This window comes from Xenia sp. Carnegie-2017, unplaced genomic scaffold (assembly GCF_021976095.1).
Source record: "Xenia sp. Carnegie-2017 unplaced genomic scaffold, XeniaSp_v1 HiC_scaffold_3, whole genome shotgun sequence".
NCBI lineage: Eukaryota > Metazoa > Cnidaria > Anthozoa > Malacalcyonacea > Xeniidae > Xenia > Xenia sp. Carnegie-2017.
In genome coordinates, this window is record NW_025813493.1 from 4,313,808 (window position 1) to 4,336,479 (window position 22,672).

Below are 22,672 nucleotides of genomic sequence, written 5' to 3' on the forward strand. Positions count from 1 at the left end.
AACCCCTCCCCCACCCCACTATAGTTTCGAGAAATTGCTACAATATCTAAGTAAACAAGATACAGCCATTAAGTTCTGTAACCGATATTTCAGCAGCAGCGTTATTAAACTTCCCCTCCCCACCCCATTGACAGTTACTGTTTTGACCTTCTATACAGTGGCCAGTGCTACAATATCTGAGAAAACATTATAGAGCCATTGAGTTCTGTAAGCGATATTTCAGCAGCAGCGTTATTAAACATCTCATCCCCCACCCCACTAAAATTTACAGTTTTGGCCCTCTATACAGTGGTCCGTGCTACAATATATGAGAAAACATGATACAGCCAACGAGCTCTGTAACCGATATTTCAGCAGCAGCGTTATTTAACTCCCCTCACCCACTCCACTAGATGTTATAGTTTCGGCCTTTTGTACAGTGTCTGTGCTACAATATCTGAGAAAACATGATACAGCCATTGAGTTCTGTAACCGATATTTCAGCAGCAGCGTTATTAAACACCCCTTCCCCCATCCCTATAAATGTTATAGTTTCGGCCTTCTAAACCGCGGTCTGCGCTACAATATCTGAAAAAACATGATAAAGCCATTGAGTTCTGTAAGCGATAATTTAGTTGCAGCATAATTAAACATCCCCTCCCCCACCCACTAAGAGTTCTACTGTCGGCCTTGTATATAGTGGTTTATGCTACAATATCTGAGAAAACATGATACAGCCATTGTTTTCTGAAAGCGATGTTTCAGCAGCATCGTTATTAAACACCCCCTACCTCACCGACTAAATGTTCTAGTTTCGGCCCTCTATATAGTGGTTTGTGTTACAATATCTGAGAAAACTTGATATAGCCATTGTTTTCTGTAAGCGACATTTCAGGAGCAGTGTTATTCTTGCTCAATTGGGTGGCTTAAGTCGTACGTGGCTTGGTCTGATTTATGTGCACTTTTTAATCATGAGGTCATTTAGCCAGTTGACAATCATCAATTAAGACACAGTTTGAAATATTAATGAGATTTTTGGATTCACTTGCTCTTGTTATATAGCCTAAATAATTACATTTATTTATTTTGAGATCAGTTGGAGTAATTTATCGAAATCAGTGAATAAATTTGTTGTTTTTATGTTTGCAATTAGTAACGTTATTTCCTTATCTATTTTGGGTATTTTTCTAGTAGAAAAAACTGATACAGGAGCTTTATGCTCTATGTAGTTTTTAAAATGCAGTTCTAAGTAAAAAGTATTCAAAATTTAATTCTAATCTAGAAAATGATCTTTGTGGACTTTTGAATGATGTTCACATTGAAGTGGTAATCCTCAGTATACTTAGCAAAAGAGAGCTCAAAAAATTTGTAATTTTCTGTGAATTTAGAATTTAGAAGATCGTTTAATAAATGTGCAATTTAATGCTACATTATTCTTAATGAAAATTGTAAATAGCCTTCTTTTTATAGTGGAACTTAGAGAATTCACATCGTCAAATTGGCTCATTTCTACAATCTTGAAAATTTTTACAATATACATTTATGGTAGTAATGAATATTTTTCTCATAATGTTTTTTCTCTTCGAATTTAAGTAAACAAAGACTGATGAGCAAAGAAATGATGTCAATAAAACGTAAAAATATTATGTAATCAAATTTCTGTTGTACAACGATCACATAATTTAAGTGTAATAAGAAATGAGAAAATTCAAGCTAGTATGCTTACCTTTCAATTCATTATTTGACCTGAGAGCTGCATGAATCCGAGCATGGAGACTCTGGAATGTTTTAAGAAAATACGCCCCGTAATCGCAAATCTTATAAAATGGTTCTGGTTGTGGTAGAGGTCGTGGTCGATCGTTCCGATGCTGGCCAATATTTTGAATGAGCCTTAAGCATTCTGTCCATGACGATCCATACTTTCTTCCATTTAGCAAATACTCATAAACATGGTTATCCATTTGACTTTTCCAATTTGAAGACTCGATATTAATTTGTTGGACGATACTAGAGTGGGGATCATTTGTTTTAATTGACAGTAAGTCACCAACTTTACATAAAAAGTGAGATTTCTCGTCATCCGACAGAAGAAATGGATGTTTCAAGGCTTCGCTGGCAGATGGTCTTTCTTCTGGTTGTAGTTTTAACATCCACGACAGAAGGTCTTTTAATATTTCATCTTTGATTTCATCCAAGCCAACAGGCTGCCCATTCAACATGTTGTTCAGTCTATACCTTTTAGTTCCAAAAGGATGTTTCCCTTTTGTTGCAACATAATAAGCCACCATTCCTGCATTCTAAGATAATAAAAAATGTAGCGTTAACAGCAAAATTAAACTGTCACAAAACTAAATTTCGCTATGAGTTTTGTAAATGTCAACATTCTTACACTTACATATACATCAGACTCTTTTTTGTAACGTGCTTTATTTAAATCTTCATTACGTGCTTCATTTGAATCATCCTCCTCACAATATGATTCAGGAGCAATCCAATATTCAGTTCCCATGTTAAACTTGCTTTTGTGTGTTTTAGATCCATTCCTCAACATTCGACTAATGCCAAAGTCAGCTATAAGAAATTTGCCGGCTACGTCACGGAGAACATTGCAAGGTTTCAAATCCCGATGAATAATAGGATCTGAGCCACTATGAAGATCATTTAATCCATTCAAAATATGTCTAAGAATATCGGGAAGAGCTTTTTGAAGATCATGTATAGTAGTATCACGTTTATTCACAAACTTCTCCAGTGATTCCTCACATAAGTCTAAGATCAAGTAAACATACTCTGTTCCAGTATCTTCCTCTAAGAAGTAATAATTCACAACATATTTCGACTTTTTTGCATTGAATTCATTTAAAATTTTCTTTTCATGCTGTGCAGGCTGGAAGTAGTTATCTCTACGCATTTGTTTCACTGCTTTACCGTAGCCATCATTTGTCAGTCCAAGATAAACACGGGTTTCATTACTTCCTTCGCCGAGCCTAAACTTCTCCGAGAAAATTACACGTACATTGCCCACATATTTGATATGTGCTCCGGGATAACACAATTCTGACAACAGACTTCTATGCTGAACTGAATGACCAAGATATTCCCACTCTTGCAAACGCCATTCTTCAAATGCCATTCTTTAAATGACATAAAAGTATTACATTCAGAGGTGAGTGCAACAAAACTAATCAAATTCATAAGAATAGGTAGCTCAAATTTACTCAAATACACATAAAATTTGGACAACGACTTTAATTTTTGTAAAATCTTAGCACCAATCATCAAAATTGTCAAAAATTAATGAATTATGCAAACATATATCGGTTAAGATTAAAGGCAAGCGATACAGAAAAATGTTGTTTTTAATTTAATACAGCACTTTCGTTTAAACAACGCAATGCTTACAAAATGATTTTTATTGTAGAAAAATTAAAGTTTTTGAAGCATGTAGCTATTTCTTATGCTTAAGTTTATATTTTATAGTGGAAGATATAACAAAAAGGCTTTGTTTCAACAAAAGATTTTTTCACTCTTTTGCCTTTTAGATAAAGTTTCTACTCTTTACTACTAAACTTTTTATGAACTGACAGATTAAAGAGTCTTTACTTGCCTAACCTCCATGCTCTGTCATCTGTCTTATTCCCATTGCCACTATCTCAAAACCATACAACAAGGTAGGATTTGTACTGTCTTGTAAACCTTTCTTTTCATAATAGTTGAAATTATTTTGTCATTTAACACAAAGGACTCATTTCTCCAACCCATCCACATACACTTTACATCAATCTAAACTTCTACTTCGTGTAACCACATTACTCTTTCCTCTACATTCTGGAGCATGATTCATCTTCTCCGTTGCATGGAAACATTTGGCCTGTGGTTAATTTACACTAACCAAAACCGTATGAATAGATAGTGTTTATATTAAAATTTCTGAAAATGAGCACTTTCCTTACTAAAGCTAAGACTTCGTCATTCATGATGATAAAAAAGTAGAGGTTCCCCTTGTCTTCTTTCAGTGCATTCATACACCTCATATTCTTTGGTTTTTCTCCACGCTTCTTACTGTGTACATAACTGTTAATTGCCTTCACCCTATCTACGTAGGCCTTGTTTACATGAGACCGGAACAAAGTCAAACCGGAATGAAAATCAGAATTTGTTGTATGTTTACATGGGACCGGCAAGAAATCACGAAAAATCCTCATTTGCGTAATGCCTCCTTTGTAGGCTAATTTTACGCTTATATATATTGGAATATATTGTTATGTAAAACAAGGGTAATACACCATATGAATTTTATTGTTGTTAATCATAACATTTTTTAATAATATAGTGGGCATTGATTGAGCAAAACATTTGATGTATATTTGAATTATAACTTTGCGATGTTTTTATGGAAGTGCATATGCTTACTTTAATACTTTAATCATTTCTCTAATACTTATAATTAAATGTTATTTATAAATTAAAATTGCACAGAAAGAGTGTAAATGCTTGTATACTTTTAGCATAATATTGAAATACCGGCTGAAATTTGCAACACACAAACTTGTTTAATTATTCATGAAATTTGAAAGAAACATAAAAAAACAAAAATATTATGTCTTCGTTTTATTATATATGAACATGAAAATTGTTCTAAATTACACTCAACATTCTTAACTACGTTGTTATGAAGTATTAACTATGTTAAAGATTATATCGTGGGCGCATGTGTTCGTTCGGGCAACGTTCGTTGTTTTTCTTTTATCTTAATAAAACTTAGTTTTATGTTCAAATTGTTTTCTCTTCTGAAATATATCGTAATGCGAACAAAAGTAGCAAGCAAAACACTCACTGACGGTTATAATCAAACAACCTAAAGTATAAATGCTCTTCAAATAGTAGTGGTAAACATTGGATATACTTACTATGTATGAGCAATATACAATTTTCCTAAAACTTTGCTAAAAGGTCAGAACGCTACCTCCTCCAGCGACTTTTCATATTATTTAGCTTCCCTAATACGAAGTATGTTCTACAACCACAATGCAAACGAGAGTCTTCACGTCTCTATTTTATTTTAACCAGCTGCATCAAGCTATTAGAAAGCTTTAGCAAGAGTACGACTACGACAACGAGTACGAAGTTTGACCGTGTAAGGGAATGGCACGAGGAGGTTTGCTGTCGTTGTCGCTTCGTAATAATTTAGTTTTAGCTATAAACAACAGAACGAGCCTTTTTATTGCAAAAAACACCGACGTATAATGATATTAACCAATCGGTAATACTGATTTTGCGGGAACTATTTTCACTATTTTCACTATTTTAAATTTTATGTACGATATATTTTTACTAATTTATTGTTTGTTTACCGTTCACTTTTCGTACAAGATACATGAAAGTTTGCAGGTGTTTTTTTTTGCTATTAAATGTACATATGCACTCAAAAAGCTTTTAAAGTAAAGCCTGCATGCTCGAAAATAGTAATGTAAACTAATATCTTACAGAATGAAGAAATATACCTACTTTCTTTGCTTAAAAAGACATTGTAGACACGACTACGAATTTTTTACAAAACATCGTACTTAGATTGATGACGGCTACGTGTTGTTGTCGTCGCAACAATGTTTTCGAGCCAAAATGACGTAAATCATGTTCAAGTTTAGCTTTTATATTTTATGCATATTATGCAATATTTCATGCTGCATGATTCCGTCATATTTGTTCAGTACATAGTTTGATTCATTTTAATGTGTCATATATAAAATAATCATGTTAAAAGTTGGACATAAAATGACAAAGCACTTAAATTGGTTCTTGCGGACCATGATTACTTGTAGATCGATCTGCTCAACCAGTGAACCGGTGTGCGTTCAGTTCGGCTTAAAAGCACCGGTGTTTGAGCCCAGGCAACATTAATGTCATATGTGATGAAAACTAACACCGATCTGTAGAAACGTTAGCTACATCGAGTTTGACAAATCGTTTAGTCCTGAATATTATCACAGATATAAACACAGTAGCAAAGCCACATGATTCGTATTCCTATGTAATGCAAATATTTCCGTGATGATTCACTGGAAAAACACTAAAGGAATTAACTTTCTGAAGACATAAATAATTTTTCGCTGAAAAATTGCTTTGGTGTTGCCTACGTAACAAATGACGGTAATGCATTCCTTGACCCAATAACTCTTTAACAAAGCTAATTATTGCATTGGTTTTTAAAGAACTTACTTGACGGTAAAATTTTGTTTTGAAAGCAAGACAATTATAAATATGCAAACTATGACACACCTTACTGACAATACTGACAAAAAATTTCATAAATCGTAAACAGTAATAAACCAAAACAAAAATTTTACTAGATAATTACCATCTATAAATGTACGCATGTGTAAAGTTTCACAGCAACTCAATAAATTGTGTTTGGGATTGAATTGCATCTCTGTAACATAAAAAAACTGAGGTCCTTCATAGATCGAAGAAAATCAGAAATCGAAACCGGAAATTTCAAAAAGCAATAATTGATTTTGGTAAATACACAATTTGAAAGAAATGATATTTGAAAAAGTCCGGTGTTGCAAAATTATAATCAAACACTTACCCACATCTTTATCCAGATTATGGTCAACGTTGTTGGGATTGGATGATGTAGACGCTGTTGTTTGAGATTGTCTTCTGTTAAGATTCTCATATATGTCTGTTTGAACGCTTGGAGGCTTTGACGCATCAGCGTAAGGCTCCATGAGCGCAAAATTGCAAGCGAAGAAAATGCTATAATTACAGTAGTAATTGCAAGTTAAAAATCTAGAACACACTCCTCGTACGAAGTGCACTTATTTCCAAACTATCGCGTATGATTCCGTCTATTGCTTTTTGAGTTATGTATAAACAAAGCAAAGTAATTGATTGGCTCTTATTAGACAGGCAAAGCCAATTGTATTAAAGTTCTCATGTTGGCCTAACTACGTAATACGTGGTCATTGGTTGCGGCATAGAAAATAAGGTCATTACAGCCACTCGGCCACTGCATTCATAATTACTGCTATGGGCAATATTATAGTTTGACTAAAAGAAACACGGAACACGGCTTACAGCTCCACGTATTCTGATAAAATATACAATACTGTGTTGTACAGAAATGCCAGGGAGATTTGTTGATTTGGTTTAATTAGACTGCGTACCTCAAAATAGTTGTCATGAAATACTTATATGTAAAACAGTTTTGCAATATGTAGCACCACAGTATAGAGAACATACAGTAGGGCCACTCCATTGAATTTTTTCGTGCCACCCGTATCTTATTTCGCATGTGATTACCATATTGGCCGCCAGTAAATTGCATTGTGTGACCAATAGAATTGACGATATGGCATACGGCAGCCAGCTAATTAAATATACAGCAGCCAGTTGCACAGCGAAGTGGCCCTACTATATATTCCCTATACTGTGGTAGCACTAAGAATTGTTGGAAGTTGAAAAAGCAGCAGTCATAACTAACACTCAATAGCGTTTTTTCTTATCCACAAGACTTACCTGGAAATTTAAAAGTCAAGGGGAAGAACTGATATGCCGATAATCCAAATTGTGAAAAAATTCACAACGAAGCAAGTTTGCGAAGGCAACTTATTACTTATGATATGCAAGTGAATCATCCTTCTAAAGATTGGCTGTCAATAAATTGTCAAAACTGTCGTTACTTTTTTTGGACAAATAATTTTGATTCTATACGATACTTGGTAGCAGTAAATTGCAATGTATGACCAATAGGATTGACGATATGGCAAACGGTAGTTACTAAACTAATTAAATATACAGCAGCCAGTTGCACAGCGAAGTGGCCCTACTGTATATTCCATTTACTGTGGTAGCACTAAGAATTGTTGGAAGTTAAAAAAGCAGCAGTCGTAACTAACACTCAATAGCGTTTTTTTCTTAACCACAAGACTTACCTGGAAATTTAAAAGTCAACATTGATCAAGGGAAATTATTCTGCCATAAATGATATGGCTTTTGATGTTGTAGCTTTATAATACAGGTTTATCACATTGCAAATCACATTCCCAAAAATCAAAACTTTAATACTTATAGTGGAGGCAATGATAGATTTAAACTATTTTTAACGATACATTGGTTAGAATAACGAACATTTTCATTCATGCAGTATTTAAACGTCACACATGCACTTTGCTACTTGGTTAAAGAAGATAGAAATTATGATATATTGTTTTTAACTACTTACAGATGTTCTCAAATGTTTTCTAATTAAATGACAACTGTTTTCTGTATTTGATGTAATTTTATGATGAGATTTTTGTAAACTGATTTAAAAAGTACCTATATATCTTCCAAATAATCTTCCTGAAAATTAAATGCGCATTATTAAGTTAAAGAATATCAAGCAACTTTTCGTCATTAATAAAAAAATTGTCGACTAAATCAATATATTTTTGAATTGTAATCATCACTTTTCTGACATGCAAGCTTCCAAGCTTCAACAGCATGTGCAACAGTAACTTCATTTGGTAAACTCTCCTCAAGATCTTTAATAATTTCACAACCATCTTGTTCAAGCATTGCGTTGATGTACTCTGCTAAACTATATAATAAGAAGAAAAATTGAAATCTTAGTTGTATGAGCTAAATAAACTTAAGCTTTTTCCAATAAATACAACTAGCTTTCTGTTGATACAGTTAAAATAAGCCTTATCGATTTATAAAATGACAAAATTTGATTGAAAAATTTTAGAAATTTAAAACGCAGATGATTTTACAGTTCAAATTTTTTTCCATGATTTTGTATTACCCTTTTCCTGTAAGCAAGGACAGGTTTCCACACTTTTCACATTTTTCCGAAAAATAAATGTAACACATTTGGAAATGTTCGAACATATTGGTTGTATACACAATGCAATATTCTTGTTCAAGCAATATTTTCCTTGTATACATAAATGGTTGTATACAACAAGAGTTTTCACGTCAGACAAGGTGGTCAGTTAACTCCTTTAATTCAGAAAAATTCCGATAATTAAATCGTATTCTTTAAACATGCGTGTATTTTTAACAAGCTATAGAATTTGAAATAAACTATTCAATGAAACGGTAACAAGTGACATTGATCCAAACAATTTTCGTGGTACGATTAGGGTTTGATAACGAATCATAACGATCGACCAACTTTACGATGTAAAAAGTTGGTATATGAAAGAAAAAACATGTAGCAGATGTTAAATAAGCAGCACAACAAATAGTTATGTAGCTAAATAGTTTTACTTACGGCCAGTGCAACTGTTCGTCTGGTGCATTTTTCAAAAAGAGTAAAATAAGCTGCAATAATTCATCAACGAAACGATCAATTTTGATTTTCTGTAAACCACGACTTAATTCAAACTTTATTTCCCTTGTCAATGCTGTCTTTATCTTATCTGTTACATCGTCAAATGGTTCCTATAGCAATACCACAAAGATTTCAATTTTCCCATATCATCTTTTGAATTACATTTTTTAGTTGCGCACTATAGTCCATACAGTTCTTAAACTTCATATCAACATAAATTATTTTAAAGGGCTGCATATCAGAACACATATTTTTCATTGATGTAATTATGGTAGTCAATATGAGCTGTAGTTGCTTTATTAGATTAACGATAAAGTTCGCTGATTTGAAACAAGTAAAAAGCAGGACTCGCGTGCAAAATAATCATTATGTTTAGCTAACTGATATGCTTTTGATTCACATTGGTTTTGCTAGTCCAAAAAACAAAATATACGTATAATATTATATCTGTTAGCGCAATTAATTCCTTCACATAAGAATTCCTACACGATTTATACCAAAATATAATCTAGGCCGAACAAACCTGTTTACGTCTAGTCAATATTTTTGCTCTTTCTAATGATAACAGTTTCCAAAGCGCAACAACATGTTGAAGTTGACAAATCTGCTCTGCCTAAAAGATAATTTAAGAAACCCTTATAAATACACGGTGAAAGAATACAAAGTACTGTTATGGCTTTCATTCTTTATATTACATTAGTAATCTGTTTGGCTAAATAGGATAGACACTCATAAGCCAAAGTTAATTAAAAATTCAGAGCTATTCAAAGAATTAATTTCGGTCAAGCATTATAAAACTGAGATTTAACAAACTAATATCGAATTGAACCCGCCTTTGAAAACTCTTCAAGAATGTTTTTGTTTGATAAAAAAGACTTTAGCATACAGTTTTCAATATTCACAAAAACTCAAAAGTCGTTCATTTTATTTACAAAGAAAAGCTACCTTGCCACTTTTTAAACCGTTTCTAGGATCAATTTTCAATGCTGATTTCATATATTCACTGATAAGCATTCCTGGATTTCCTCCAGCAGATGATAAGAAACCAATGACATTGTGGAGAGATTTAAGAACGTCACAAACATCAGTGAGTTGGTTCAGTTCACTTAAGATCTGATCTTTCACTGGTCGACTAAGTTTAATCTACAAACAAAATTAGAAACCATAGACGTTAGAAAAAATAACGGAATTAAAAAAAAAATGACCAAAATCTTGAAAATGAGATCATTCATACAGAGCAGATTCTACATAACTCTGACTACATCACCGAAAATTTATTTTGTTTTGTCTTTCCTTATCATAAGTAAAGTAGCTAAATTAGCTACTTTTCTTATTAAGTGTACCTGAGGGATCTTTTGATTCAACGCTTTAAAAACAGCTCCATCACAAATATCTTTGCTGAACACAAATAATTCAACCTAAAGAAGCAGAAACTTAATTTATATAATTAAACGCAGAAATAGCTGACAAGACCATAAATTCTCAATGCAAGTCATTTATATCCCTTTCTGTACAACATGGATAACATGGAACTAACCAAAGATGTAATTCTAGGTTTTCCCCGAATAAATCTGTCGACAAGTTGTCTTTCTAAAGATTTCCAGTTGAACTTCACAACCGTTTTTTCACCTCCTTCACCAACTTTTAGTGAGTAATCACAGTGAGCCAGGACCATCGGCAAAAAATCTCTCTCTGGATCATAGGCAACCAAATGCCCCTTAATAACGTTCAACAGCGATAGCTCCTCTGAACTATAAAGATGTAAAAAATATTTAGCTAACAGAAGGATAGCAATGAAATATTTATTAGGGTGAAAACCTGCTCTATAAGGCAATTTGTGTTTTCAGAATACATAACCAGCCGGAGGAATAAAAGTAGCCCTTTTATTAAAACATACAATTAAATGAAGTTCTCACCAGTGATGAATCCTAACAAAATCTTGCAAAGTTTATCTTACTTTTTATCGTCCTTCAACAAGCTTTTACATCGTCCAATAAAATTGTTATGTAAAGATACAAGGTAATTTGTCAGTGCCAAAGAACACTTTCCATATCCTTTCCACGAAGGCAATAACATAGAAATCGGAGTAGCGTTGATAACTTCCTTCTCTCTCATTTCTTTTGAAATTCCGTAATGACCTAACAAGTCAATTAAGACAACTGCAGTTATTTAAAAAAATCTTGGTAATACAAACAAAGTGATTTCAGATATTACTCAACCGAATGCATTAGTTAACACTTAATTAGGTATTGATTTGTCAACCAATGTTGCTCGCATGCATTAAAACAACTGAAGAAAACACATCAGGAAATAAAATAAATAAATTGAAAAATTCACTCTACATAGCATCAAACTTAACTCAACTTTTATTTTGTCACTCACCATCTTGTGGAATAGATGATCGAATGATTTTCCAAGCCATATTGAAACTGTTGATTAATGACTTCACATGCTGTTTTATGTCAGGGTCTACAAACGAAAAAGAGAAAATCAAATTTAAGGACTATTTCTTTGCCATGAAAAAGTATTTAATTGATCAAAACGTGAGACAAGAAAAAAACAAAAACCAATTTTCAAAAGTTATGAATGATTTCAATTCTATTCCATTTATGTTGACGTCTTAGCTATATATCTGTCTAAGAGAAGATTTGTCTATTCAACAGACCTTAGATGCAAGCTACGAAGAAAGTTGAATAATCTTGACAAAAACATGTTACAGCAGAAAAGGAACACGCATAAGAATTATGGTATTTTTAAGTGCAAGACGTCAATACAATGGAAGAAAACCTTTTGTTTGATTAATATTGACAATATGAATAGTTGTTTAACCAGACATGCTATATACAGAGCATCCACTAACATCACAAATCAAAAGTTATTTAATTTTACAGCAAGTTGATTTACTGGCAGCAAAAGTAGTCTAACTTTTATAACTTAAAATAGAATAGGGATGCATGTCAGCAATGTAAAGTATACAGTTGATAAACGAAATGAAGGTGAAAATAGAAGAAATAAAGTTTAGCTAAAATAGGAAGGATATTTTATAAAAAGATGTATTAACCATAGAACAACAAGAACCATAGCTATTCTACAGCAGTAATGCAATTTACTACAGAATCAGACACGCTTTTGGATGTACCCCTCTTTATATAAGTCTCCAATGGTGTATTTTCAGCTTCATTTGATCTAAGCAACGATGAAACTTTCAAAAAGAAAACGTTGCAACTTTATAATATCCGGAAGATACTGTAGGCACGAAGATGACATTCTGGAAAAGAAAGTATAGAAGTTTGTACAATGTATATCTTAAAATCTTTAACAAGTGATCCTGGGCCAGGGTAAACTCTCAATTTAGCTTAGATTAAAAAAGTAAAGTGGTAACAAAAAGTCCTTGTTGTAGACTGATTTTGAGAAGTCCTGAACTAACCATAACATATTTAACAAAATGTCTATTTTCATGTTTGTAAATGTAGATCGTCCAGGTGGGTATAGTCCTGAAAAGGATTGTTTTTGTTGTTGTTGACTGACGTTTCGACAACCTTAGCGGTAGTCATCTTCAGAGTGAAATGAGGAGTAAACGTCAGGTTAGCCGTATTTGTTATCCGGTTCTTACGTCATTGTCTTGTGTGTACAGGAATTGTGTATTGTCACTGTGAATTAGTATGAAGTGTATGTTTTTAGTTGATCGTTTGTTTGTATTGTGAATAAGTCGTTTGTAAGGTGCCGGTAATTGCTGTGATTTGTTCAGGGGGTTTGTTGCAAGTTGGAAACAAACTTCTAAATGTAAGCCGTTGTCTATAGTCAGTACTGTGGTAATGCATTTTGCCGAGTCCCAATAATGTTGTGCTTTATGATCTGCGGATGTTCGGTACGATTAGTTTTGTCTTGTTTCTTAGTAACTCGTTTGTGTTCAGTAAGTCACATGTTTAAGTTCGTGCAAGTTTCCCCGATATAGGAGGCGTGGCAGTCGAAGCAGTTTTTTTTTGTAAACTGCACCTTGTCGTTTGTTGGGCTGTTCTTTGTCCTTTATGTTCGTTAGTACTTGTCGTAACGTTGTGATTGGTTTATGTGCGACACGTATGTTGTAATAAAGTAAATGGTTTGTCGAAACGTCAGTCTACAACAACAAAAAGTCCTTTCCTTGTGGACTTGCCGTCCTGGACGATCATCAATTACAAACATATAACGGCTGTATGGTCAAAGATACGCGAGATAGTCTGTGACGCAAATTCCTTGATGTAAGGTATCGTTGCTGTTGTCACTGAGTTGTTCGTTTCGTTGGGTTTGTAAATGTTGCGTTTAATAAAGTCAGAGTTATAGTTGTTTTATCAAAAACACGTTTGAGATAGTTGTTTTCTTGCTGTGGAAACCGGTGAATCACATACGATTTGTGAAACGTCTTCATAATGTTCTGATTGTGGTGGCTTTGTGTCATGTAGGTAGTAAGATGATTGGTCTAGTAGTCGGTCAGTATGTTGGCTTGCGATAAACTGTTGTTCGTAGTTTTGATTATGTCGTTTTACCAAACAGTCGAGAAAAAGGAAGAGTTTCTGTTTTCTTCAACATCTTTGAAAATTGTCGGCTGTCTGTTTGTTGATGTGAGTGTGAAAGTCATCAATCTCGTCTGCATGTAGTGCTGTGATTGTGTCATCTACGTAGCGAAACCAAAAAGGTTTCCCGGGTTCAAACCATTTACTTTATTATGTCTATTTTCATCAAATATTTTCTGCATTTTAGTTGTTTTATTTTAACAATAAGTTAATTGTTCTTAGGATAGCTACTTACACGCCGAAAAAAACACATGCATTTAATTTTAAATCTGTATTGTTCAGTAGCCTGCAATAACTGTAATTCTTACATAGAAAATAGTTACACCTAGCTAAATTTAAAGTTTTAAGAAAGATCAAAAATTAAAAAAAGTGAGTAACAGATTAGCGCCATTTGCACATTACATTTAAAATCATTGTAAAGGAAAATTAAGCATAACCTTTTTTAAAAATTCATCAAGTACTTCACACTTGTCTGTTGGCACTATGACACCTTGAGAATATTCTTGATATTTGAAGGACAAATGTTCAATTGTGATTTTCTTACGATTTCTCCAAAGTGCTGGACATGAAGGATCGAGTTTTGTAACGACATTGGAGCTTGGTTCATCTAGTTCGTTGATCAATTTCATTAGCCGATTATTTCCTGGAAAAAGTGATGGAAAAATGTTTTGACCAATTATCTAACTCTATGTTTTGAAGAGTCTGCGTTCTACTTTAGTATAAAAATATACGAATAAAAAACAAAAACGTAGCCCTAAACTGCCAAACGGAAAATTTTTATCAAATATTAAATAACTTTGTTCTCATAGTGGTCGTTTTACTAAATTAATTTCTTTTATCTAACTTGCAAACTTTTCATGAAGAAGCAAAACAGGAAAGGTTTATTGAAATATATAATTCTGAACATAAAATTTTATACAACACATCTAATTGTTTAGACACTGATCATAAAAAACAGGACTAAAAGTGTTAATAGAAGTGTCCAAGTTTCGTGACTGCATTTCAATTGAAATTTTAACATCATCTTGTTACGATTCCATGGGAATTTCGCTTCATTTTTCTTTCTAGAGATATTGATCGTGTTTTCATAGAAAATAATGATGCTCATCATAATGCAAAGTAGTGATATATTTCATTTACAATGTTGAACTTATGAAGAAAGAATAGTTTTTCTAAATTAAAGCTGCTATCTATAAAACATATTTAGAACGACTAAAAACCGGCTTTCAAGTTTCTTCTTACCCAGTCGTTCATCGCTGACCATTCTACCTAAGGCACCTTGCAACAACTGAGAAACAATCTTAAAATGAAAATATGTTAGTGTCAGGGGCGGATCTAGGATTTTTCAAACATCAGTCATAAAACGTCGAAGGCGCTCCGCACCTGGAGGGGTCTGAGGCATACTCCCCTGAGAAATTTTGAATTTCAGAGCCCTGAAAAATGCCATTTTCAGCGTTTTGTATACAAAATGTATTTAGGGGTACTGTTTTATGTAAAAAACAACACATTTTGCTTACGTTTTTCTTCAAAAAGAAAAAATGAAGTAAATAGTACTTGAATGTTTTGCCAAAGATGAAATGGTCATCATGCCAAATATATGGCGCATGTCTAGAACGTAAAATTTATTTTACAATAATGCTATTCAAAAACAGATTGAGTCTTTAAAATTCTACCAAGTTGTCAGGCATAGACCCCTAGAGACCCCATTCAAACCACTATGTGTAATGAGTTTAGTTAAGTTAGAAATTTGGTACTACAAGTGACAGTTCATAGATAGAAAAGTCAGACTTCAAACCATAAAGTTTATTGTAACCCTTTACCATCTCCACATCATGCCAGTAAATTCACCTTTTGGTAAAAACTAAAAATTTTTTCACAAAGGTTAAGCAAAATTATCAGAGTAAAATTTGTAGTTATGACAGCTTAAGCCATAAATGTTTATTAGGCATTTCACTAGACTATTATCTCCTGTGAGTATATGCAAGGTGCTATATAGCAAATCACTAGTAGCATTGTATTTGCAAATACAAACAGAATGTAACCAACATGTCTTTAATTATATAATTACATGAATGTTAAAATTGGTTCATGTAACATGCTTACTGGTTATGATAAATACTTTTCATATGATCAAAGCTTTATTTAAATGTAAACTAGAAATAATTTAGTTTAGAAATTATAATGATCATCAGAAAATATTTTGCTGTTTTGCCAAATTTCAAGGTTTATCTGCATACATAGTAAGACATTTTACTTTATAGAAAATGCTTTCATGTCAATAGCCCTCCTTTGAATTTATGGCAAACAATCTGTATGAGCTGTAGATTAACACACCTTACATCTCTACGAGGTGTTCAGTTAGAAAGGGACAATATGTGACATGGGACAACATTTCATGTATGTGAAATACTCAGGTTTAATACCATTCCAGTCAAATTGTCAAAATAAAAGCTTCATGGATCAGAAGACTCAAAATCACAGGTTATAGTAAACAGCTTCTCATGTAATCAATGTTAGTTTTCTCAAATCTTAAACAATATGTGTATAACTGTCCAATGATTGAATGATCAATGATCATAAACTGAAAAGCCCCAAACATTTGTTTATGATAAAATAAATAATAGTATGGCGCCTTATGGCTACAGATTTTGTCCATTGAAATATATTTAGAATGTAGATTTCGCTGCCGTATAACGGCCACGAATCCCCAGCACTAAAGAAATCATAGCTAAAAGTCCTTCGTCAACAACAATTTTAGAAGCATCGATCTGTTTAACACCATACGCCATATTAGCATAAATCGCATCATTGACACTCGCATAATTGACTTTGATATATTACATTCATGCATACACTTCCCTTTGTCCTTTACTTTACGATTTTGATGTAAATTTCTGCTCATAAACTCAAAACAATGTTGGCTTTCTTTGAACATCAATGACTGAAATGTCGCTCGCGAGATCGTCTTTGCCAAGCATTTAAAATTTATCCATAAATTTCCACCTCTTGAAAATTCACATTTTGGACAGTGCATCATGTCAATATATGAATTTGTAAAGATTTCCATAAATTCCATCTGATTGTAGTTTTAGTTTCTATCATGCTTATAAAAAATACTATAAAACGATCAACATTCAATTCAGACAGTGATTGACTAAGAAGTTCAGTTGGCTATCAGTCGAAACTGTCAAACCAATCACAATAAAAGCAAAAATTCAAATGAACCAATTGTAAGATAGCAATTGGACTCCCTTATAACGTCCGGCCACCCTTTTATTATCGTATTTCGAGACCATTCAGACTGTCCACTGATTCATATTGACAAATAAAATAAGCGTTTTTGACGTTCATAGACTCCTTTATGCGTCGAACCAGTCAAGCCACCCTGCTTACAGTCGGTTATTCCAGGTCAATTAAAATTCAACTGATCTGGTTACCAACGATATTCATTGGATTAGTTAGTTTTCAATAATAAATAAATGGGATTTTTATCAATGAAGTAAATGCGATAATAAAGTAAGAATAATTAATGAATTTTTAATTAATATGAATAGGTAATTTTTGAATTTCAAACATCAGTCGCGCGATGGATTTGACATACTCTAGATCCGCCCCTGGTTAGTGTAACACAAATTCTTCAATATTTATTAAATACCAAAACGCAAAAAACTACAATATCACTAAGAGAAGATGTTCATTATCAGATTTTATGTTGTTTTTTTTTTATTTTGTCTGCTTGCCTTGGCTATTGGTTGGTAAAAAAACACAGAATAACTTACCGATAGAACAGGAGTAAGGTAGGTATTCATAAATGCATCTTCCCAAGCTTGTCTTGACACTTTACTGGGCAAATCAGATTGAATGGCATTGATATTTCCTAACGATGGCAAATGTAGACAAAAATTATCACCCGATTCAAACGTTTTGACAAAAAAGATTTTTTGTGATGAATAAACAATTGGATTTTTTAATGGATAGCCAAAGAATAGGGGTTTAGGTCGAGTCATTATGTATTACAAAAGCAAATGTAAAAACTACTGAAATATTTTGAAATCAAGGTTGCTTCCCAGGATTGAAACTGAATTGGATGGAATTTATATTTTTGAATATAATGTTGCCTGTTGGTACGTTATAAAAGTATTGTATATTTTCCTTCTCGATTTTAGTTGTGACCAAGCAAAGTACTGATATTTCTGTTACTTCACAATGAACGTTTTGTTTATCACAATTCACTGCACAACTTGGTCGCTGGTCACATAACTTCTAAAATCATGCATGAGTAACGCGGTGAAAATATTTCTATTAATGGCATCCAAAAACAGTAGAAAAGAAAGAAACTAAATTTTAGATAATATAATAGAAAATCAAAATACGATAAATCGTCCGATGACTGACTTGGAAAATTTTAATATAAACTTCAAAAATTGTAAGTAAAGTTGATGGATGGTATGCTGCTACAGAACAAAATCAGCAAACGCGTTTAAAGTGGTATGTTTGACATGTTTATCTGTTAAATTTTACCAGCCAGTGTAAACTGTTTTCTAATTTGTGACACAACTTTTAATTTTTCACCAAAAATTTTGCCCCATTTATAATAACAAAAAAAAAAAGAAACAAACCATGATTATTTTTGACGATTTCCACAAAAATCAGATGGATGATCATAGCAGCTTGTTCAATATTTGTACCAACAAATCTTGCAATGCAACGTAGGTCATTTTGTACATGGTCTTTTATGAATTGAATAACGTTATTAACAGGTGGTTTGATAATAGCTGAAATATTCTGAAAAATTATAATCATAGAAAAGGTATAGCATTTGAAAGTTTCAGCATTAATCTTAAGCTACAATAATGAAAAGCTTTGCTAAAAAAAGCTTAAACTAAAAATGTGTAAGAATCAGCTAGAACACTAATTCATGTTCTAATGATTCTCATGTTCTAATGATGGCTTTGGACTACAAGCCATTGAATCGAGTTGGTCTCGACATTTTAAATGTTGAGCCGTGTTAGAAATTAGAAAGGTAGATAAAATATGTCGTAAATTCACATTTATTCAGTTTGCTTAGACACGAATTGAAATAAAATCAATTGAAGTTGGCATCAACTTTAACACACAGTAATGACTAATGAATCTGTGAAGGAATGAAATTCATTCATTTACACTTACCTGAATTTCATCGGGTGTTGTTCCTAACAACATAGCCACATGTGTCAAACAACGTAAAACACAACAGGATAATGGGTTCAAATTTCTTTGTGCACTTGCAGGTTGATCCTGTGTATGTCCTAGAATGTGACCAGTACTACTTCGATCTGCCCTAAAGGAGATATGGAAACGTAAAATACGAGCAAACAAAGACAAAAGAACATCATTATTTTAAAACTATCGTTCGTAAACTAATACGATTAAAGCTAGATTTTAAACTCGATTGTACCAATCAAAGGCAAAAAAAAGGTATAAAAGGACAACCAACACATGTCAAGCTTTTTATGTTAGTTCTAAGATTCTTACGAAATACAAAACAAATTTATGTAAACATGCAAAGACGAACCTCGACGCCTGTCTATTATTAGCTGCTAGCTGATGATTTGAACCTCCAATAGGAACACCACAGGTTGGGCAATTATACGCTTGGTTTGGACGTCCACACTACATTGATTGAAAAAAATAACAGCGTTTGAAATGTAGAAACACAAAAATTGTTGCAATTTTAAATATTTGCCTTTGCATAAATATTTACATAAAGGTAAAACCAGCAGCACATTCAAAAAAAATAATTGCGCACAAAAACATACTTATGTTAAAAGAAACTTACCTCAGTGATGACATAACGATGTCCGTTAATGCATTCTGGAGGGGTAAAAAAAATATAAAAGTGTACTTAATACCGCCATAGGTTAAGTATTAGAGCATCTTATGCGGAGTTAATCTCTATAACTTACCATACCACGTGCCTTGGGTAACGCCCATGACCTCGGGACTATCATCTTGAGGCATGGTGGGAATGAACGCACTCTTAGAAAGGAATTCCATAAATAAAAAACTGTCATCTGTCTTACTAATCATTTCACGTCATTTCTGACAATAATCAACACGAAGTTGTACATCCATGTTAAATAAAGTGCTTTTAGTGACGGAAATTACTGCCACTAAGGTTGTTGAACAACACCAACATTCCCTCTCAAAACTCCATTGGACAATCTACTCTATACAGTCATGAAAACATACTCCAGAATTAAATTAAAATAGAACTCATTAACCATTTAAGTTGGTCACAGTTATGTTTATATTTACGATTATTTAAATGAATATTAAAAACACATACCCTCATTGATCCTGGATTGAATGCAAGATTTGAGAAGGGAGTCAAAAGTTGATTATTTGGAAAGCAACTCGTAACAACAAGGAAATGAATCAAGATTTCATTTAAACGCCTATCATTTAAAGTTTGGCCACTGTGTAGCTGAAGTAATTGCTGATGAGAACGGTTGTCAAAATTCACCAAGAGATTCTTCGCAAGAGGTAGCTTAAAGAGATTTAAATTGAAATGGTTTGAGTGTTAAGCTATATTTGTGTTCCAAAATCAGCTCATATTCTAATAACAATTACGACATTTCCAAAATTAATTTGCACTTCCAAAGAAAATGCATAATCGATAATACTTAAATTATACTCAGAAAGAAAAAAAGAACTCCTCAAAATTTATCTTTTAATATTTGATAGTAATGAATAGTGCACGTCATCAAATGCCAACCTGTAACTTAAGCACAACAAGCAATGACGAATCCACTAGTTACTACACTTTTACTTTTTGTATAGCATAAGTGATATCTAATGTTTTTGCATTTGGTTTAACTGTTACCCTATGAAATTAAGGTTTTTTGGAGAGTAATTTATTCAACTGCCTGTATATAAGATTCCAAAGCATTGTTTCTGCACACAAAATACCTGAGTTGCCAAAACCTGACATCCAGTAAGACATTCATCGAGTTGTTCCACAATCTAATTATAAAATTATAACAATCATTCATACGAACATAATAACAAAAAAGTACTTTTTTATTGTACAAATAATGTTTCCTGACCAACACACTTTACAGAATACATTCACATATGACGATGTATTTTTCAAGATGTTCAACAAATATGTCCATATATTTTCCGTAATGATGATACAAAATCTTTTATGAAATTTGCAATTGCTAGATTTATGGACAGAAAACAAATTTCTCGATCTAAAATATCGACTATATTTATTCGATTCGTAAACGTAAAGTAAGTAAGACCAAGAAGTAAGAATTACAAAGAAGGTCAGGGGGGAGAAAATCCTGCTACACAGTCTTTGATAACGTGCAATACATATACCTTTGAAAGAATCCGATCTTCTTCGTTTTCAGTGGAAAATTTGGTCATTACTTCGCAATAAATTGCAAGTAAAATATAACAGGACTGGGCACGATCATCACAGGACATGTTCTAAAAAGAATAAAGTATAACAAATTTGTAACGTTACTATGGCTGATTTGACAAACTGCATTTCTCTCACAGAAGAAAGATCACAAAGATCTACATTTCAGCAAGTGATTGTAACTCCAAACCAGGATAGGGCAAAATTTATTTTGACAGCAGTCATTCGATATTTTACAAAATAAGCTCCTTTCTTGCAGCCTGATGCTCTAAGAAACTTTGAAGTAATTTGTTGTTTTAAATGTTATGTTAAAAATGTTTGAGAATTGGGTAAATCAAAACCTGCACGTAATACAAATCAGAAATAGAGTAAACGTAGACATCAAATTCATTGCAGGAGTGTGGGTTTGCTCAACTATATAATATATCATATCAAAAGAAACATGATTTCAGCCTCAATTTTATATTATGCTGTATAAATATACATTGGCCAAGTGAAAACAATCTTGTTGTTATAAGGAAAATAAATTATCTTACTCTCAAGATCAACTGTGTTTCTTCATAATTTGATGTTATTATTGCTTTGCCAATAGCTTCTCGTACTGTATGATAATTGTCGTGATGGACCATGAAACTGTCTGGTCTTTTGTCACGCTCCTATATGGACATGCAAAAGACAGAAAAGTCAAAGTTTTTCAGATAGTGAATATACAACAACAATCGTTCTTTACTTTTGAAACTGCTTCGAAACGTATCAGAAAGCATGCAACTTCAACATTGTAATGGTGGCCTTGTACATAAGCGTGCTTTATCTAAGCATATCATATGATAAATCGCTAATTTGAATGTGAAGATCAAATATTTGACATCGTTAATAATACAATTTATTTCAAGAATAAAACAAACCACACAAGTACGTATAAACTAGCTAGTAAGTGAACAAGTGGTTACCTCAGATTGTGGAGGCAAAATCCATTTCAATTCTTTGATCTTACATCTTTCTTTAACTCCATCGAAACCATTTTCATCATTATGGACCAACTGTTTTAGTAGGAATAACTGAAGAGCATATTCATTCTCACATAAATGTTTAGCTGCTTGGATGCATTTTCTAAGTTCCGCATTGCTCTTTAAGTTTTCGGACAGATCGTCATTGAAATATGTAGGAAGTTTACTAAACGCAGCCCGAATTGCAGCAACATCTTTAAGGCTGTTAATGTCCAGGTTTTTGTAGGTACGAAAATTTCTCAGTGTTCTATCAAGGATTCTGCACAACATGTTGATTTCAACACTGTCTTCAGTTTGTTTTGCTTTTAATAATTTCCCTGTTTCAACATCCTAAAGGAAGATAAAACCAATAGCAATAATTATGCACTTTTTTAAAATTCAACTCGAATTTTTACATTATCTT

The 22,672-nt window shown here is 32.9% G+C and overlaps 2 protein-coding genes across 2 annotated transcripts in view; both read right to left on the reverse strand.

Annotated features, from left to right (window-relative positions):
• LOC124454086 (E3 ubiquitin-protein ligase RNF213-like) overlaps nucleotides 1-22,672 on the reverse strand; it is a 49,885-nt gene that overhangs the window by 23,809 nt on the left and 3,404 nt on the right. Inside the window, exons 9-16 of the mRNA XM_047004895.1 lie at nucleotides 22,213-22,599; nucleotides 21,799-21,918; nucleotides 21,220-21,330; nucleotides 20,803-20,856; nucleotides 20,180-20,380; nucleotides 19,797-19,869; nucleotides 19,670-19,704; nucleotides 19,406-19,503 (exon numbers count right to left, since the gene is read on the reverse strand). Coding sequence (XP_046860851.1) covers nucleotides 19,406-19,503; nucleotides 19,670-19,704; nucleotides 19,797-19,869; nucleotides 20,180-20,380; nucleotides 20,803-20,856; nucleotides 21,220-21,330; nucleotides 21,799-21,918; nucleotides 22,213-22,599 — 1,079 coding nt within the window. The remainder of the gene's footprint in view (nucleotides 1-19,405; nucleotides 19,504-19,669; nucleotides 19,705-19,796; nucleotides 19,870-20,179; nucleotides 20,381-20,802; nucleotides 20,857-21,219; nucleotides 21,331-21,798; nucleotides 21,919-22,212; nucleotides 22,600-22,672) is intronic.
• LOC124454089 (E3 ubiquitin-protein ligase RNF213-like) lies at nucleotides 7,952-11,757 on the reverse strand. Its single transcript, XM_047004898.1, has 8 exons — nucleotides 11,684-11,757; nucleotides 11,259-11,439; nucleotides 10,839-11,052; nucleotides 10,645-10,719; nucleotides 10,247-10,444; nucleotides 9,825-9,914; nucleotides 9,242-9,411; nucleotides 7,952-8,563 (listed from the first exon to the last, which is right to left on the reverse strand). Exons 1-8 carry the CDS (start codon nucleotides 11,721-11,723, stop codon nucleotides 8,404-8,406), a joined length of 1,128 nt encoding a protein of 375 aa, XP_046860854.1. The 5' UTR covers nucleotides 11,724-11,757; the 3' UTR covers nucleotides 7,952-8,403.

Coding starts and splice junctions, on each gene's coding strand:
- LOC124454089 (XM_047004898.1), bottom strand. CDS start 11,723: ATGGCTTGGAAAATCATTCGATCATCTATTCCACAAGATG. Junction 11,053..11,258: donor TTGTTGAAGGACGATAAAAA/GTAAGATAAACT, acceptor ACATCTTTATAG/TTCAGAGGAGCTATCGCTGT. Junction 10,445..10,644: donor TGAATCAAAAGATCCCTCAG/GTACACTTAATA, acceptor TTTTGTTTGTAG/ATTAAACTTAGTCGACCAGT.